The sequence below is a fragment of the Puma concolor genome, chromosome D2 (assembly GCF_028749965.1).
Source record: "Puma concolor isolate L17-30 chromosome D2, mPumCon1.1.hap2, whole genome shotgun sequence".
NCBI classification, from domain to species: domain Eukaryota; kingdom Metazoa; phylum Chordata; class Mammalia; order Carnivora; family Felidae; genus Puma; species Puma concolor.
In genome coordinates this window covers 83,725,721-83,746,222 of record NC_141677.1, presented here as the reverse complement: position 1 = coordinate 83,746,222, position 20,502 = coordinate 83,725,721, and the positions used below count along the sequence as shown (strand labels likewise).

The 20,502-nt window shown below is 44.9% G+C and overlaps 1 protein-coding gene across 2 annotated transcripts in view; it reads right to left on the bottom strand.

Annotated features, from left to right (window-relative positions):
• The window catches only part of DOCK1 (dedicator of cytokinesis 1), a 532,945-nt gene that overhangs the window by 59,971 nt on the left and 452,472 nt on the right, over positions 1-20,502 (bottom strand). For both annotated transcript variants that reach the window (XM_086681161.1, XM_086681162.1), the window contains exons 34-37: positions 10,295-10,380; positions 9,954-10,110; positions 3,472-3,512; positions 1,929-2,019 (exon numbers count right to left, since the gene is read on the bottom strand). In XM_086681161.1, coding sequence (XP_086537287.1) covers positions 1,929-2,019; positions 3,472-3,512; positions 9,954-10,110; positions 10,295-10,380 — 375 coding nt within the window. The remainder of the gene's footprint in view (positions 1-1,928; positions 2,020-3,471; positions 3,513-9,953; positions 10,111-10,294; positions 10,381-20,502) is intronic.

Here is a 20,502-nt window from a genome sequence, read left to right as displayed (position 1 = left end):
TTCACAGCTGCAAAAATGCCTTATTACTGAAATTTGGGTTGCTAACAAATGAAGGCCATTAGAATTCGCAGTGGCATGGCTGGTGTCAGGTCTGCTAACTGAAATCTCTATCTTTGTACATTACATTCCTTGGGAGAGCTTTATGTGGGGTGAAGCCAGACGGGGGTCTACTGATGAGTGTTGATGAGGCACCCAGACTGATCCTCCTCCTGTTTTCCTTGCAATGGACCCTTTTGTTTTCAGGCAAAGCTACATCTCCGCACTCCAACATCTCCACAGCAGCCGGTGTGTATTTGTAACACCAAGAGATACTAGAGATTTCAGGGTTGGGCCAAAGGCTGGAAGATTCTTGCTGGAGTTTCACTCTTAACATAGTGTTCTCCTTAATGCTTCTCAATACCCAAAAGACATTGCTTAATGCCTGTTTTAATGCGATCTTCTCTGGTTTTCTTTCTTTTAGTTTTTGGTGTTTGGGGGGGGGGGGGGCTGGCCTGAGTTTGAAAACAGGATTCCTTGAATGAGTGGTCTTTATGTTGGGTCATTCAACTAAATTTGAATTCTCCTAACCGTTCTTGTTGATCCAGTTTGTAATTTTTCAAATTTTTTTTTATAAGGATGTAATGGAAAAGATGATCTAATGATTAGCTAAAGTATTAATACATAAAACTAGAGGTTGTATAGCATTTCCTTCACCTATCTACTTATCCATCCATCTGCCTACCGACCCACCCACCTACACATTTATCCATCCATCCATCCATCCATCCATCCATCCATCCATCCATCTACTCATCCATCCATCCACCCAACTTACCCATCCATTCACCCTTCCGTCCATCCATCTATCCACCTATACTTCCATTTATTCATCCATCCACCCATCCATCCATCCATCCATCCATCCACCCATCCATCCATCCACTCATCCATCCATCCATCCACCAACTTACCCATCCATTCACCCTTCCATCCATCTATCCACCCATACTTCCATTTATTCATCCATCCACCCATCCATCCATCCCTCCATCCATCCATCCATCCATCCATCCACCCATCCATCCATCCACTCATCCATCCATCCATCCACCCACTTACCCATCCATTCACCCTTCCATCCATTCATCTATCCACCCATACTTCCATTTATTCAACCATCCATCCATCCATGCATCCATCATCCATCCACCCACCCACTTACCCATCCATTCACCCTTCCATCCATCCATCTATCCACCCATACTTCCATTTATTCATCCATCCATCCATCCATCCATCCATCCATCCATCCATTTATTTACTGTGGGTCTACTCAGTATAATTAACTGGGCTAGAATTGGGCATCAGGGAAGAGCATGAATACATTACTGCAAACAAACATTCAATGTCAAAAGATATCTGCAAAACAAAAGAATCATCACAGCTGAACGTTGTCATGCCAGACCTGTGCTCAGGAGCAACACTCCACGAGAATTAGGCAGGAGGTGTAACGTCAACTGATGGACTAATAGAAGATCTCAATGTGAATGCTTTGCTAAGATAATTAGGGATATGTCTCATCCTATCCTACCCTGAGCTGTCGAAATTCCTTCTTACTGATGTTATTCTCCACTACCTTTGAGTTCTGCTGGCATGAATAAGGAACCGTAGAATCTCTAACTCGCTGCTAGCCGACAGCCCAATGATGGCTGTTTATGATGCTCAGTGATAATTTGCTATGACATCTTGTTAAATCTGCATTCAGTAGGGCCAAGCCTACAATCAAAGTAGCTCCTAAATATGTCTTTGTTTATGTCACTACATTTAGTCAAAATCCATAAGATCTTAAATCATAGGTTTACTGAAATTTATCATGGACAAACACAATTTTAAATAATCTCAGAACATATAACAACAGAATCATAAAAGCGTGTAGTAATTTCTATTACCTTCAGAAGCTTTGCATGGAGAAGCAAGGTATAAGCTGCCTCCGTGTAGTTATCACACTCTTTATGCAGGTCACACAGCTTGTACAAATACCTGAGGTGACAAAATAGACAGATATTTCTCACATGGGAACACATCATTTGTGCTGAGGATTGCAAGAGCTGAATTCTACCTTCACCAGTGCACCATATCTACACCTTCTGTTTACAGTGCTCACAACTCACAATGCCTTGAACACTCTGGGTGCAGGAAGCACTAAGAAAAACCAACAAGAGAAATATACAATCATATATTTAAAAAAAAAATTTTTTAACGTTTATTCATTTTTGAGAGACAGAGAGAGACAGAGCATGAGCAGGGAAGGGGCAGAGAGAGGGAGACACAGAATCAGAAACAGGCTCCAGGCTCCAAGCTGTCAGCACAGAGCCCGAAGCGGGGCGCGAACTCACAGACTGCGAGATCCTGACCTGAGCCGAAGTCGGACGCTCAACCGACTGAGCCACCCAGGCGCCCCCTATACAATCATATTTTTAAAAGAATTTTGAGTCCTCCCTTTTCAGGATGAAAAGGAAGCTGGCACAGGAAGGCAGAATTGTACTTAAAGGGTTTCTCATTCTTTTTAATCTGTTCCAGAGTTTTCTCCTTATATTTGAAATGAGATTACGATGTTTGATTGTGATTTCTTACATTTCTATTGAATCCAAACACACACACACACACACACACACACACACACACACCCATAAAAATACAAATCCATAAAAATAAAGGGCTCTGATGATCACAGTGAATGTGATCAAAAGAATTTCTTTGCCATTAAGATATAAAGGTTGCTTTTTTAGTATAAAGTAAACTACATTTTGGATAAAAGAATCTAGTTGTTTTCCCAAAAGTTTATTAAGTTTCTATGGCATATTTTTATAAGGGAGAAAGGAAAAAATTTTTAGAAATCAAGTTAGACAATCATGCTTGATGTAATAAACACATCATTAAACATGAATGTCACGTGATGTATCCTTACTCTATTCTGCTAAGTTATAGTCTTGCTAAATATTTGACACTCGCCCCCTAAAGGTGACCAAGAGAGGGGGCTCAATCACAGCCCACCCCTCTAGAGAAAAAGGCAAGTGAAGGAGAAAAATCCAGCAGACAATATAAAACATCGGAACACAATGTCAGTTAAAGTAAGAATGGACTGAAAAATTATACTACTGTCCATATGTGATAAAATTAAAACTGGATTTCTCACTTGATCATATGGTTGTCTCTTTTCTAAAAGGCCATATGGGTCAATCAAAAGATACAAAAACCCTGTGCAATAATAATTTATGGCTTTTCTCTAAGGTGGCTAAATATGACCGTCAAAGCTCCGTGTTGGTGTAGATAAACTGGGCCAGGAGTCAGAACACATCAAACTCTACCTTGAGGGTTCACGATTCCTCCAAGATAAACCCCCACAGTTAGAACACATTTGTTAGCATGGACGTAACAAACAGCACTTCTAATAAACATGCAGAGGTATAAGCAAGCATGATGCCCACCTACCTTATATACATTTCTTCTCTTTCAATTTCTTTGTAGAAATTCTGAAAAATCAAACCACAACACTGTTTTGAGAAACCTGTTCTATATAAGATGTCACCTGCGGGTTAAATCATCATGGTTCTTCCTTTGTGTCAAACATAGCCAAATGGACCCAGCCCCTTGGTTTAGAACCATAAATTCACATAAAATGCGAAATTCACTTTTTGAGGGGGCAATTTTAATGATTCCGTTTCTTGCACTGTGAGGACAAAAACCTACTTCTGTCATTGAAGAATCACCAGTCGTTCGTTAAAAAATGGTATTACCCAAAGATATGACAGCTTAGCCATTCTTAACTGTTGTAAAGTCATTAGAAGATAAAAAAAAAAAAAAAAACAAACAACCCAGCAAAGATCCCAAATTTGGGAAGAAACCTGAACGTGATTTAAGACATGCTGGGCCCAGCTTTGGCAAGAGCCCCTAGAAGGCAACATGGTATTCGAGATGTGTGGTGATTAATGTGGTAGCCACCAGCCACATGTACTCAACTATAAATTAAATTTAATTAAAATTAAATAAAGCTAAACATTTGCTCCCTCTGTTACACCTGCCATGCTCTAAGGGCTCAGTAGCCCTATAGGGGTTAGTGTTACTGTATCTAACTGTGCAGATATAGAACATTCCCATTCTCACAGAAATTTCTATTGGACAGTGCTGTTCCAGACAGAGGGACCTTCCAAACCATAGTAATTAAGTAAGTAAGTAAACAAACAAACCAATAAATAAGTGGTTGCCATTTGAACAGCACCTTCTGTATACGCACCAATGAAGAAAGATTAATGAGCAGGTTATAAGCAAGGGGTATTTCTGCATAGTGTAGAATATCTTCTGGGCGAGCATGAAAATTTCTATCAAAATGGTATTTCTTAATGTAAACGTCTCTATAAAGACTTTAAAAACTTTACCATACACAAGGCGCCAAAAAGGTGCAGAACAGTCACCTAACCAAGCCAAATGGCAGGCAACACCATGGCCACTTTCGGCGTGAAATTTAGCACCTGAATCTGATGTGCTGACTCGGGGATCAAGGCCTGAGATACCAGTGAATATCACTGCTATAAAGGAGTCCAATTATCCCATAGATGGCGTAAGTTGTTTAATTTCATTAGCAACAAAAGACACTGCCACTGGAACTGATTTCTTTGAAAATAAGTGATAAATAAATACAAGAAAGAGGGGCACCTTTAGAAAAATGCTCCAAGATTTTCATATTTTGCTGCATCTGAGATGTTAATGTCCTCTGGTTCACACGCTATGGCTCAGTAATGAGGATATTTTCAGCTGACAACTCAGGGAGACGTAACAAAGAGAATCCGCATCAAAGGCAGAGGATGAGCCCTTCCAACTCTAACTCACCAGTATTTACAAGCTACGACTGCACACCATCCTATTCTGCGCTCAGATTTTTAATCCTTTCCCAAGCGTTTGATCATTCGCCTTTACAATTTCACAACGGGGATATCATGCGACCTTTATTCCTCTCTCACGGATATGGAAATGTCTTCCGTTTCCTGCCTGTGCTTAGTTCTGTTCCCTTCCTAGGACTTCAAAACCTCTCTAGAACTGAAGAACGCTCATCTCAAAACCGTTTCTATATAAAGCTGTGGGTTTCTTACGTAAAAGTTCACGTTGCTCTGGCGCCCCACTTCTGGGCTCTGCCGACAGCACCCCCCCCCCCCCCATCGTCCCCTCTCTCAAGTCCCTTCCGCACCGGTGCTCAGGCTCAAGCTCTACCAATCTCTGAGCAAGCCTTTCTGGACCAGACCCTCTAACACAAATGCATCACTATGCACCATTGATCTTCTAGAACTTACACATTTGCATCATATACCGGTGCTGTACTCCCTCCTGAGTACTAAGATTTTTAGAATTCTCGTGAGAACCACTTTAATTAGCACTGTAAAGGGGCCATGAAGAATGTCACTTATGTCTATAAAGTAACAGTGAGTCCACCACTCTAAGAGAGGGCTAAGTTGATGACGGCATAGAAGAACTTGGTCACACACAACAAAATTACCAACCAGTAATGAAAGACTGCAGGATTATGAGGTGACAAGGAAATTCTACTGAATTACAAATGTGCTTTCTGTCCAGGGGGAACTATGATCCAATGTCATGCACATGTGCTTACAGGGAGGTGTTCGTGTAGGGGTACTTAGGTCATTGGACAGAGTGACTGCTCATCTCTCATTAAAAAAAAAAAAAATTAACTGTAAGAAAGAGTAAGACATTAATGAACCCATATAACTAGAATGTTTCACTCACTCCGTTTAAAAAAAAAGCACTGGGGTGCTTAGGTGGCTTAGTCGGTTAAGCGGCTGACTTCAGTTCAGGTCATGATCTCAAGAGTCACAAGTTGAAGCTCTGCATTGGGCTCTGTGCTGATAGCTCAGAGCCTGGAACCTGCTTCAGATTCTGTCTCTCTCTCTCTCTCTCTCTCTCTCTCTCTCTCTCTCTCTGCCCCTCCCCTGCTTGCACTCTTTCTCTCTCTCAAAAAAATAAACATTAAGAAAAACAACACAAATCACAAAATAGCACTGGTTCTAAAGGAAATTTGCCAATGGGCTTAAAGGGCATCAATAAATCCTATGTTCTTTATTCTTTTTTTAATTTTTTTATTTTAGGATTTCAAGAGGGTTTCTGCTTAGTGATAAACGGAGTACATTTTATATATTACTAATGGATGTCTATACACCTATATGAGATCAATATACATCTATTTCATAAGAAAAGTACCAGGAGAAAAGGTGAAAATGGTCCACAGATTTAAAATATATTTATGTTTTGGGGCACCTGGGTGGCTCAGCTCAGGTCATGATCTCACGCTTCATGGGTTGGAGCCCTGCGTCAGGCTCTGTGCTGATAGCTCGGAGCCTAGAGCCTGCTTCGGATTCTGTGTCCTTCTCTTAATCTGCCCCACCCCTGGTTGTACTCTGTCTCTCTCTCTCAAAAATAAATAAACAAAACAAGATCAGAAACTTTAAAAAATTAATAAATAAAAAATAAAATATATTTATGTTTTTACTTCTGTGACTAAATGTGAGCTGAGTAGTGAATATTAAAAAACCTGTCTATAAAAACCTGGTTTTCTTGTTTCTCTTTAATCCATAGATCCATTTTATTTTTAATTAAAAAAATGTTTAATGTTTATTTATTTTTGAGAGAGAGAGAGACAGAGAGAGAGAGAGAGAGACAGAGAGAGGGAGACGCAGAATCAGAAGCAGTCTCCAGGCTCCGAGCTGTCAGCACTGAGCTTGACGCGCGGCTCGAACCCAAGAACCACGAGATCATGACCTGAGCCGAAGTCGGACGCTTAACCGACTGAGCCCCCCGGATGCCCCTATTTTATTTTTTAAATGAAAGACTTGTGATAGGTTGAGAACCATCTTGTGATCCCAGGCATTGGTTAAGAATGGAACACCTGACGCTTCATAGAATGATTCAGGATGTTCCAAGTTCAAAGAAGTTAATGATGTCAGATAATCTCAGGAATCCTGGATGTGATTCTTGATTAAAGCCTAGCTAGTGCCGACAGCACTAACAACAGGTACGTGCTGAGTGAGGCTCCGTATGAAAGAGGAACAGAGGTTAATCAGAAACTGTGACTGCAAGTGGCATTTCAAGAGCTTATTTTCTGACCCTGGGTCCTGATGATAAAAGGCCACATTCAGAGCACATCCCCACTAGGTTTCACGTCCCGGTGAACACGAGAGATCTTGCTTTAAAAAAAAAATAGTATTCTCAAACATCGAAGTTGGAAAGCTAATAAATGTATTAATAATTCTTCTCTCCGGACACATATCAGCTTCTTAGATGACCTTAGAAATCAGGAGGAAGAGTATGTCCATAGTAGGGAATGATTTCAAAGAGGTTTCTACTTCTCTCCTGCAGGAAAATATTGATTTCTAGCTTCATGCTAACCATATTAGCATCACAGAAGTAATTACTCTGAACAAAGGCAAAAATGCAGGAAGACAATGAAGCAAGGGCCAGGGCATTCCTGTGCAAAAGACTGGGGCCTTTACCTGAGGCAGAGCTCACTGCTATGCTACACACAATTAGCCTACAAGTGAATGTAAAAGTCAGCACAGCAGTAGGCCAGATCTCAGGGACGGAAGGAAGCCAGATGTCAGTAATTCTTCCAGTTGCCCAAGACCCTTACGAAACATATGCAAACATATTTCAATCTTTTAAGCTGATTCTTTCCTCGGCTGTGGCCAGTCTATTAACGAGACCAAAAACCTTCTTTATTCTGTCACAGTGTTTTGGATTGGTAGCATTTCTTTTTGATTCTTTCTTAGAGTTTCCATCTTTCTGCTTATTATACTCATCTGTTTCTGCATAAAGTCTCCTTTTTCCATTAGAGCTCTTAACAATTTAATCATGGCTATTTTAAATTCCCGGTCTGAAAATTCTGAAAACATCTGCCAAAGCGAAGCCTGGCTCTGATGTTTGCTCATTCTCTCTTAAAACTGTTTTTGCCTTTAGTATGCCTTGTAATTTTACGTTGAAAGTGGACATGATGCGCCGCGTAGGAGGAATCCAATCCAGTACTGGCTCCGGTGGTGGTTTTTGCTCCTGGGCTTCTGCTTCGCTGTATCCTCTTGTCTCTCCAGTTTGGGGGCCAGCAGTTTTCTCCGTAGAAGGTGTTTATCATTCATCAAAACAGGTGGCCTATCCACGGATGGCAGGGGCCGGGATGGCTCGGGAGCTTTCAGCTGCCAGTTTCTTGCACAAAGCACAAATGCGGTATGGACACTACACTGGATGGAAGGTGAAAAACATTTCCTTTTGCTTTTAAATCCGAGCATCTCTGGTGATTTCCTAAAGAGTGAACGATTGGTCATATTCCTCTTGGCACAAAAAGCCACTTCCAGGAGCTTGAAGGGCCTACGAGCCCATTCAAAATGGCGGGCATGGAAGTGAAGGCAGAGCAGGTACATGTCATTGAGCGACCAGATGATGATACTCTAGATCCAGGGGAGTAAAGTAAGGAGCACAAAGCAGGAGTAGTGTCTCCTGCCTCGGGACAGGCAAGGGAAGTTGAGGAAGACCCTCTCAGGGCCAAGAGTCTGCTCTTCCGGCTACTTACCAGAGGAGGATGACACAGAGAGAGACAGACATCTTCAAAGCTGGGTGTGGGAGTCATGTGGCTCCTGACAGCCACGGGGTTCACCAAACACTCCCTGCAGATGAGCTGGTCATGAAGCTTCCTGAAAGCGCGATGCCCTGCCCGAAGCTCACTGCTCCACTACTGTCTCAGGCAGGCAGTGTCCACAGGACCTGGCCATGTCACGGTGACAACAGGGGTCAAAGAGGTCCGTGGACGGCAGTGGCCAAGTCTACCCAAGCCATCTGCTATCCACGAGACCACGAGCTAGCTCCTCATAGCTGCCGTAATAACTCACAGTAAACCTGGTGGCTTAAAACGACAGATATATATTCTCTTGCACTTCTGGAGATCAGAGTCTGAACTCAAGGCTTCAGTAGGGCCACACGCCCTCTAAAGTCTCCAGGTGTAAATTCTATCCTGCCTCTTCCAGCTTCTGGGGGTGGTGGTGGGGGCCCAAGTGCCCCTGGGCTTGTGGTCACATAACTCCAGTCTCTGTCTCCATCTCCACATGGACTTCTGTGTGTCTCCTTTTCTGTCTCACTCTCTTTTTAAAATGTTTATTTATATTTTGAGACAGACACGCAGAACGCGAGTGGGGGAGGGGCAGAGAGAGAGAGAGAGACACACACACACACACACACAAAATCTGAAGCAGGTTCCAAGCTCCGAGCTGTCAGCACAAAGCCCGATGCAGGGCTCAAACTCACAGACTGCAAGATCAAGACCTGAGCTGAGGTCGGCTACTTAACCGATGAGCCCCCCCACCCCCGCCTGGCGCCTCTCCTCTTCTGTCTCTTATAAGAACACTTGTTATTGGAGTTAGGGCCCACCTGGATAGTAATTCAGGATGATCTCCTCTGGAGACCCTGAACTCAATCACATCCGCAAGGAGCCTTTTTTTCCAAATGAGGTCCCGTTCGCGGGTTCCGACGAGTGGGATATGGACCTATCTTTTGGGGGCCATCATTCAACCCACGACAGGACATGCTTGCCACCTCCTAATAGTGATGCCCTTGAGACCTATAATCAAGGAAGGTGCTACCCTGGTTCCAAAATAAGATGGAGGACTGGCTCCAAAATAAGATGGCTCTTCCTTCTTAGCCACGGGAAGAACGATGTGAAAACACCTGGAGGGGACAGCATTTTGCAGACGTGTTTACAGTGGATCTGCAAAAACAGCTCTTCCTTTTCCCTTCCCCTGCAACAGACGAGGAAACAAGCAAAGGAAGTTCCGTGGCCAGCTGTCACGAGGCTTCTGAACTTTTTGAACACAGTACGTTTCTGGCTTACTGTGAAGATTGGAAATTTAATTAACTTGCATTTCACTCACCAGCACGTTGACAGTGCAGCTCATACGATTTTCTTTGTTCTCATCATGCATGATGGTTCTATAATCCAGGAGTCTTTCCATCAGGCGCACAACGAGTTTTACAAAAGTTTCTCCTGTTTTGGCGAGGTATTTGTGTTTCCTGCAGTGTTCCAAGAGGCTGAAAAGTAATTATGCACACGTTGTTAATCCCTCTCAGAAAAAGAAACTTGACTGGTGCAATTTAAAATATTTCCCATTATTAACACGTTTTAATTATTTCTGGGCTACAAAGTTCATTGTAGTCTAATTACAGTCTCCCTGTCTCTATTCTGACATAAATCCTACTGTTAATCAACACTTACATTTTATCAAATAACACTTTGTACTGTTCATCTCCTCTGCCTCCTTCCACTTCATGATCCAGCTTGGTGATGATCTCATTTTCAAACTATAATTAAGCAGAGGAAGCGTAAATAATCAGCATGGCGGATATTTCATTTTATGACTGAGCATCAACGGCACGTAAATCGGGGAGAGATCATCATCAGATAGTGACCCTACGCCTTTGAAACCTGATTTCACTTAAGAGGTACCATCCCCAACCCCCTAGAGATGTCTGGTGATCCCCTGCCACAGGAGGATTCTTCCATTTCCTTCCCTGGTTAATGGAGCCTAAACATGTACATTCTGATGGGAGGAGCAAGGAGCAGAGAAAAGAAAGGCGAGGGAACCGTAGGACGAATCATCAAGGAGCAATGCGAAAAAACGTCTCAAACTTCATCTCCACCAACAAGTAACATCTAAAATAGCTCGTTGGTTCCTGGAAAAGAACAGATGGCGTTTCACTTGCCAGCAAAAAGTTCTCTGCAATCACAAAACATCGAAGGGGCCACTTCACTGCCATTCCTTGATGGGTCTAGTGAAATACCTCACTTGGGTTGAAAAAAAACATAAAACACAGGAAGCACAGCGTCTCTACAAGACCAGCAGACGTCTCGAGAAGGTCCATCTCTAGGCCTTTCCTTGAACACTCCAAAGCTTCTGATCAGATTTCCAGAGCAAGGGGTGGGAAAGGATCCTCAGAAATGCTCCCTGGACCGAAACCCTGTCTCTTGGAGTTTTGGGGAAAACTCTAAACTCTGGAGAGGTACAAATCTCCAAAAGATTTTCACAGGGGTCATGAGCCTTGTGGCCGACGAGGCTGGAAATAACTACCTAGATAATAATGGATCTGAGTGCTCATCCTCACCGCCCAGTCTCCCGTCCCTGGCAGAATTCAGGGCCACCTCCATACGGGATTCTCGCCAGGTGAGCGCCATGTTGCACGAGCCCTGAAATCACCCATTGGCTTGGGCCAGGAAGGAAGGAGGCCCCTGAGAGCGTTAGTTCCCGTAGGGCAGGAGATCACCACACCGAATTGAAAGAAGACCGGCAGAGGGGGAATTGAGGGAAACAACGGCTAAATTCAGGATACAGAAAGCAAGCACACCCTCCATGTAGGCAAGGGTCTCTAGGATCCCTTTATTTTTAAAAAAAATTTTTTTTTTTCAACGTTTATTTTTATTTTTGGGACAGAGAGAGACAGAGCATGAACGGGGGAGGGGCAGAGAGAGAGGGAGACACAGAATCGGAAGCAGGCTCCGGCTCTGAGCCATCAGCCCAGACTCTGACGCGGGGCTCGAACTCACGGACCGCGAGATCGTGACCTGGCTGAAGTCAGATGCTTAACCGACTGCGCCACCCAGGCGCCCCTAGGATCCCTTTAAAATACATGCTCAGTGGCCACCTGGGGGGCTCAGTCGTTGAGCATCCGACTTTGGCTCGGGTCACGGTCTCACGGTTTTGTGGGTCCGAGCCCCGCGTTGGGCTCTGTGCTGACGGTGCCCAGTCTGAGCCTGCTTCAGATTCTGTGTCTCCCTCTCTCTCCCTCTCTCTCTCGGCCCCTCCCCCACTCGTGCTCTGTCTCTCTCTCAAAAGCAAACAAACAAAAACAACATATAAAAAAAAAATACATGCTCAGGCAATGCTTTCCAGGCTGACAATCCCCCGAGTCTCCTGCTATTACCAGGATCCTATAGTTATTTAAGCTGCGTGACAGACAGAATTTTCGTCTCTCCTGGTCTCTTCCAGAAGGGCCCCTGGTGGTGATGTTCTAATGGGAGGACCGTGCTACGTGCTCATGAATCACTGGAGAACGAGTGCTAGACTGGAGCTGGGGAGGGCTCCCTGTGTCAGCAGAGGAGTCGTCCAGCCGGTCGCTGAGACACAGACTGTGCTCTTGGCCCCACAAGCCAATGGATGGACACGTTCATCTGAGGGCTCACAACAGGACTGCAGGCACCACGGGCTGCACTGGTCAAGCAGGGTGCCGCCGCTGCTGCTGCTGCAGGGGCGGCTGACTGTGGCACCCGTGGGGCTGGAGGCAGGGGGCCTTGGGGAGACCCAGGGAGGAGCCTCAAACAGGCACAGACCCGCCTGATCTGATCAGGACTTGCTGCCTAAAGCCACAGTTCTATCGCACTACAGATGAGGCGGAGGCTTAAACAGGTCTGGAGAAGAGTATTGATTCTTGCTCAACATCAAGGACTCAACAACACTGCAAAACTCTGGACCTCAGTGAATCCTGCAATTCTCCTCTTGATCTTCCCCATCGTCTCCTCCCCAAGCAAACACCCTCTTTTTTATTCTGTTTGGCCTGAAAAGTTCAGGGATTTTAGGAGCACAGGAAAAGAGGCAATTCTAGCGAAGAAGAAAAAAGAACTTGTATTGTTTTCACCTGGAGCCTCATGATAATGACTCTACTGTAAAATCAGCCACCTTTTGATACTAACCCACTAGGACTTTGTTCTTTACAGAAATGCCTCAGAAGGTGGGGCCCTTTTGGAATCAAATACGAGGCAGATCAGGTGCCATTAGGCTACAAGTTGACGTTTCCAGCCAATCCCGTTTCCCAGAGGGTACCACGATGGGAGCACCGTAGGGGACGTATTCGGTGGGTGCTGATTCTTCAGAACCAACAACGGAGGGATCAAATAAGACTCAATTTAACCAAAACACACGACCGCAGGCCACACATGTTCAACAAGCAATACAATGAGGAAGGCACCGGGAATTCAGGAAAGTACGCCTTATCCCAACATGGACAAACACACACAGGCATTTGAAACCGCTCATCGCCGGTTAATCAGGAGGTTATTTGAACTTGGGAGTCTACTTTAGGGAAATAGCATGTTTTCTCCGCTTCCGCATAAACCTATCTGTCACAAACAAGGGCAATAAGGAAACTCCAGCTCCTTAAGTATGCTGCTTATCAAATTTTGACTGATGAATTTAATGCTTCCTGAAATGAGTGGATGAATGAGAAGCAAATCAGAGAGCACAGCTGATTCTAATTTTACTAACCTCTAGTCTAAACTAAGTGATTTGCACGAACACCTGGCAGCCCTCTTTATCAGCAAGGATTCAATACCCCAGATCTGCAGCTAGCCTCTCGTTCCAGGACCTCCATTATTTTTTTACAGAATATTCTAGAATTAATTTGTTAGTGTACTGAGAATGGTTATCACAATCAGGACTAAATGATCCTGTCCAAATAAACTGGAGAAAGTCCATTTGCTGATAGAGCAGAGCTGATTTAAAAAACAAAAACAAAAACAGAAACAAAAACAAAAACAACTGTGCTTATTCTCTTACTCATAAATGCACACTGGTAATTTCCAGCAGGGTTCTCTACGGTGAGGTTAAAATTAGTAAGGGTTTACTGTGTGGCTCCAAAGGGGGTTGAGGCAAAATCATTATACTTCCTCTCTTTTCTGAATCACCAGTATCACTACAAAAATGTCCACAGGGTGTCCAACTTAAAAAGCTGAACAGAGCATCTCCAAGCCTCCCAAAACAGCGCCCCTCCAAGAATATGAAACAGAGTCCGTGAGAATACAGGGCTTTTCGGAAGGTTGACAGCATTGTTAATTCAATTAACTTTGAAAGGAATGACCGCTTTAGCCATTCACTGCCACAGTTAACCACGGGTTATTGGCTCCAATTTAAGAGATCATGGAGTGAAGGATCTCGGCAGTGGATAATCCAACAGCCACTTTTGTTTGCTTTAGAGTGCATCATTTTTTTTTTTTTTTTTTTTTTGGAAGTCAGATTTACCGTTCCTGCTACCATGCCCAGATAGATGCATAGAACCAGGCCCGCTCCTCAGGCATCCAGGAGAGCATTTATACAAGGGATCTGAGGTTATGTCAGAGCAAGGAAAGGGAGCTGGACCAGGATGGAAAGGTTTGCACAAATAGTTTATTTACCACATCGATAAAGTGCTTGGAGGTTACCAAGAACAGGGTGAAATCTGAAAGCTAGGAACATGGCTTTCTATGTCCATTAGCAAAAGCATTCCTTTGGCTTTTCTGCAAATACGCCTTCGTGAATGTGCTCTGCCCACGGGTGCTCTGCTTTCTCCTGTTTTTTTTGTTTTTTCCCCCAAGAAAATGTGTTCACAAGGTACTGGAGGGAGGGCCATGATTTGAGAGCACCCTCTGGTATCACAGAGCTGCAAGGAATCAGATTCTCAGTTTCTGAACTTCCAGAAGGAACTGCAGAACTATGTCCGTTCTCTTTAGCGCTGACAGGAGGGGTAGGTGGGAGAACATCACTGAACTATACCTGCATGGACAACATGAGTGAGAAGAAGGAACCGGCTTCACATTCTCACTCCATATCCCCACATCCTTCCAAGTCTAACAAGAAGGCTGTTCGCTGACCTTGAAGCTTCCACCTGGAGGCTCAAGAGCCCCAAGGCTGGGAAACTATCTGCTGCCTGGCTGTTACACCTGGCAACACCTGAGACAGGTGCAGCTGCCCCCCATTTCCATAGCACACACATCAAGAAGGGATTTGGGGCTGTATCCAATGACACTGGACTCCAGAAACATGCTCTCAGAGTGAGCCCTGTTTAATTTGGTCAAAAGAGATTACAGGAGGGGCGCCTGGGTGGTTCAGTTGGTGAGGCGTCCAACTTTGGCTCAGGTCATGGTCTCGGGGTTCCTGAGTTCAAGCCCCACATCGAGCTCACTGCTGGCAGTGCAGAGCCCGCTTCAGATCCTCTGTCTCCTCCACTTACACTCTCCCTCTCTCTCTCAAAAATAAATAAACATTAAAAAGACACTACAGGGGTATGGGCATCTCTTTGCTGCAAGGCTTTTAAGAACAGAATTCAATGCAATCAGAACTTTTATTAGAGTCCAGGGTGTCAGCTTCCATGATCTCTCAGACTTTGGGGTCCGGATTCAATACAATAAAAGCCTACTTCTCGTGCCGTATGTTCCCTTTCAGGGTCCGGAACTAAACTCAAGCATTATGTTGAAATCGAAAGCAAGAATAAACCAACAAACAAAATGCCAAAGAATTCAAGAATCATCAGGATAAAATCACCACCAAACTTATGTCCATATGACGGTGCAAAATGGACCAGCTTTCCCACCAACCAGCAGAAGCCAGCAACATCCACTTGGGTTATTCAGTCATTCAGTTAGGGTTACCAAGCATGGGCAGTAGGAAGAGATTATTCAGACAGGACCTCAAAAACATCCAGGACACAAAGATTACTCACGTTCTAATACTGTTACAACTACAGTGGGAATTTCTGGAAGTTGTGGAGCATTTTACTGACCCTCACAGAGATGACAGAGAATAGCTTCATGGTTGAAAATATTATTTTTCTGTGGAGTCTTTCCCATTCCGTCTTTATTAATGGTATACAGCCCATTCAGCCATTTGCTGAAATTCTCGGCTGTGAGTTCTGCGGTTGTTTTTTTTTTTTGGTTTGGTTTTGTTTTGTTTTTCTTCCAAAGACATAACAAATGGAATTCTTTCCAAAGGTGCCAGGAGGGAATTTACAAGCATGCTATTTTTTTATGGAGCAAAATCCAGCGAGGCTGCGACTCGGAGCATTACTGACTTGGGGGTAAGGGTGTCGGCGCCACAGGGGAGAAGTTAGTTTCAGGCCAGGGGGAAGTACGTCTCGTGGGAACGCGACCCAGCCGGGGCGCCTGGGTGATGTAAGGGACGCTGAGATGCTGATGTCTCCAAACACCTGTACAGCAGGTCCTGAAATCATCGCACATAGGCGCTCACCCTTGAAACAAGTCAAGATCTCCCGAAGACCCAGCTCGAGCATGAACGTGCCTCTCTGGGGACTGGGGTCAGGGTGGGGGTGGGTGGGCACAGGGACAGAGAATACGCCGTTGGCATGACTTGTGGGGTGGGCAAGCTGGAAGCAGAGACACCAGAGATGGCGTCCTCCGGGACTGGTAGACAGAAGATGAGGTAGAAGGGGACAATTTAGGAGAACAGATGCAGCGTCCACATCATAGAAGAATCTGAGAAAGGGCTGGGAGACCCAGGAATTGTCAGCAGGCCTCCGCAGAGCTTATCCGTCACCTGTGAGGATCTGCTCAGCACAAACGGTGTCAGGCCGAATGAAGGCGGGCCTGCAGCCCCCGGGGGGAGAGGGCCCCCGGCCAGCAGGAGGACAGAGCTTGTGAAAGGGTCACTCCATGCCTCTCCGTCCCACAACCGGGCAAACCTGTTCAGCGCCTGGAGCCTGGAGAGGCAGGACCTCAAGCACCGAGGACAAGGACAAGGACACGCCTCTGTTGGATGAAGATTCATGCTCTTTCTTGCAAAAGCGGAGACCAGAAAGGAGACTTTCGGGGAAATGTGTGTATGAGATCCCTCTGATGGAAGTCCTTCCGCTGTGGCTGGAGGAGACACGAGCTGCCACTCTGGGGAGATGTAGAAAAGCCCATCTGCAATGCCTGCTTCTGAAATTCCAGTAATGGCTCGGTGCAGTTGAATCTGGTGCAAAATGGCAGGTTTTTCTTCGAATCCAGCAGCCCCCCCCCCCCCCCACTGCAACGGTAAGAGCATGCTACCAACCAGACATGATGCATATTTCACGAACAACGGTGCATAAACAGCCCCGCTCAGAAAGACACAGCAACCTTTAAAAAAAAAAAAAAAAAGCTACATCATAGGCTCAAAGCATGAACATTTTGCAAAAACGAAAAGCCCTAATGTCTTCCTCTCACTCCATTAGTGTTGCACATCTGCTATGAAAGTGGAGCCAATTTAAGCCCTTGTTGCTGTGACTAATAAGGTTAGATCATTGGATTGGTGGCGGGTTAGGTAAACAGCAGCCAGCCAGCCCCAACCTGGAAGCTCCCTGGGAGGGAGGCAGGGATTGCGGGGCCCTGCGGTTCTGTGCACACACCCACTCACTGCTCTACACCCACACCACCCCCGAGGACAGAGGGCACGCCTCGTGCTTCAGGAAAGAGCAGCCAATAGAAGGTGAGCGTCGGCTGACCTGAGAGTAGGAAAGAGTTAGAAAAGATATGTCAAGTCAAGAGAGAGATGCTGTGGGCCAGGAGAGGCTGGGGCTGGGGCCCACGAGAAGCAGCAGGATGCTAGAGATCAGAAAGATGACAAGTCTCTGCCTCTCACCAGGGAGGCCAGGAGAGCAAACAAAGATGAGGCCGCTGTAACCTGCACCCAACCAACCAAGTGACAAGGAGCCTGGTAAAAAGGGATGATAGGGAAGCAGCGGGTCTAGGACGGGTGATATTCCATGTGACACTCCACCCGGGAGGCTGAGACAGACTCACAGAAAAAAGAAGTCAACATACCCCAAGAGAAGAGGAGATGGGCCTTTTCCCAATTCACAAGAAGAGATGAGAGCAGAGAGACTTTTGTCACGCGTTTTCGCTTTTCTGCCTTTATTTAGAAAAACCCTTTGGGGTGTCCTCCCACTGGTCTTTGAAGGCACAAGCAGATGACAACACCGATGAACAAATGGTCGATGATCACGGACCAAGAAATCCAAGTAGCTGACCATGCTTACCGGCAGTGGGTTTCGTGGACCTGTGTCCTCACGTTTATGCTTCTATTTACGTATATCCAAGTGGGACACGTTTTATGGAAGGGAAATTGTTTGTGAAACAGAGTTAAATGTGCACAGCTACTTCCCCGCTGTCACTCAAACAGCTTGGTCTTCTGATATTAGGCAGTTTTTGAACCCACCACTGGGGGCAGAGTTGAGAACGGAGGCAGAAACCCCACGACTCTCCTTCAGTAACTTTGTGCCATTTCCTGGCAAACCAGAGACCCCGTGAATTGGAGAAATTCCCTAATGTAAATAACTACTATACTCTTTTTAAAAAATTGTATTTATTTTTGAGAGAGAGAGGGAACATGCGTGCATGCGCGCACACACACACATGAGCAGGGGTGGGGCAGGGAGAGAGAGAGAGAATCCCAAGCAGGCTCCTTGCTGCCAGTGCAGAGCCCCACACGGGGCTCAAACCCACGAACCATGAGATCATGACCTGAGCCGAAACCAAGAGTCAGACACTTAACCGACTGAGCCACCCAGGTGACGCTATTTGATTCTTTAATAGCGCTTTTTCATACGGCCCTTCTTTAGGGCTTAATTCATACAAAATTCAAAAAGATGAATTTTCAGCTTAGGAAAAGGGATTTTAAACTACATTCCCTAGTTCTGGTGGATTGGCAGTGAGATTGGACACGATTTAGTGCCAGTGGCAGTCAACATGGGTCAAATCGTACGGCAACAGCATCAGAAAACATTGGCAATGTCAAAACTTACGAAAATATTTTGAATCGGCAATTCCGTTTTTGAGAACGTATACCAGGAAAACTTTCAAAAGAAAGTCAAGCAGTATGCGTGAATATGTTCACTGTGCACTGACTCATGGTAGTGAGAATCTGCAAACAACCCAAACGTCCAGCTAAAGGTGACGGATAAGAGAAGATTAGCCAAGGGCGTGTGGTTAAGCGTCTGACTCTTGGTTTCGGCTCAGGTCATGATCTCATGGTTCACGAGTCCAAGCCTCACGTAGGGCTCTGCTGGCTGGTGTGGAGCCTGCTTGGGATTCTCTCTCTCTGCCTTTCCTCTACTCACTGTCTTTCTCTCTCTCTCTCTCTCTCTCTCTCTCTCTCTCTCAAAATAAATAAAAAAACCTTAAAAAAAGTTACAAAAGAGAAGATTATCCATTCCATTTTATGAAACCTTATGCCATCACAAGAATCATGATTACTGTGCTGTCATCAAGAAAGAGGTGTCTGATAGATTGCCAAACAAAACCGAAAACATTTGGACAATGTTTACCATGTTACATTATATGTGTGCAACAACTGATCTTGAACCAGAGTGGGGGAAAAAAAAAACAGCTGTTCTTTTAAAACAATCTCTTTAATTTTATAAATAAGTCAACATAAGGAAGCCCTCTTCTGCTATGGAAAGAAAGGAAGGGAGGGAGGGAGGGAGGGAGGGAGGGAGGGAGGGAGGAAGGAAGGAAGGAAGGAAGGAAGGAAGGAAGGAAGGAAGAAAGAAAGAAAGAAAGAAAGAAAGAAAGAAAGAAAGAAAGAAAGAAAGGTGGAAGGGAGAAACAGAGAGAAGAAGGAAGGAAGGGAAGAAGGAAGGAAGGGGGAAGGAAAGAAGGAAGGAAGGAAGGAAGGAAGGAAGGAAGGGAAGAAGGAAGGAAGGGGTAAGGAAAGAAGGAAGGAAGGAAGGAAGGGGGAAGGAAGGAAAGGGAGGGAGGAAAGAAAGAAGGAAGGAAACGGAGGGAGGAAGGAATCAAAAGGAAAGGGAAGGGAAGGAAGGGAGGCGGGTGGGCAGGTGGCCTTCACAGGTTTATTTTATTCACTTCTCACAACATCCCTTAGGAGCAGATTCCATTCTGTACCAATATTACAGCTCGGAACCAAAGATTAAAGACGTTCGGTGAGTTGTGGGAGGTCCAGGTAGCACCAGGCTATGCCAGAAAGCACGGGTACCTGACATCAGTGTTCACACTCAAGTGTAGGCACAGAGCAGGGTTTCTTTTAGCTTTGTATCTGTTCTTTGCTCTAGAAACTAGCAAAATTATTCATCACGGCTACCACCTTCATGCCGTAATAGCAAAGACTGACCAGTGAAAAGGTAAAACTATTCAAAATCTATAAGGTAGCAAGTATAAAGGGGAGGAAGGAAAAATCTACTCTTTAAACATCACATCCATTACAGTTACGCTGCTCAGATGTAGTCTTTTTCCAATACAGGGATTCTTCTTCAGATTCTGCAAAAATCTATGTCAAGTGGGTACTTACTTACTCGAATCACTAGAATATTTAAATCAAGTATGGAGGAACCACTATCACTGGGGTTCTTCTCTTGCCTCCTGCAGAGCTTCCCAGCCAGCCCAGCAACACACGGGGGAGAAAGCCGCTGTATGTTCGTGCGGGCGAGCGTGTCTCCACTGGCGGAAATGTAAACACCACCTTTATTTTCATGGAATCCAGGGAAGGAGATTTTGTTAATCCTCCCACATAAATATGCAGATTTTGTCTTTCCTATGGATACAGTATGTTGTTGAGCACTCTACCCGGGTTTTTTTTTTTTTTTTTTTTTTAGAGGAATTCTTATCAGTTTCACGGCACAGGTGAAAGGTCAAGACACATGTAAAAGAAAACAAAAAAAAGCAGAGATTTTTGACCTGAAAATAACATA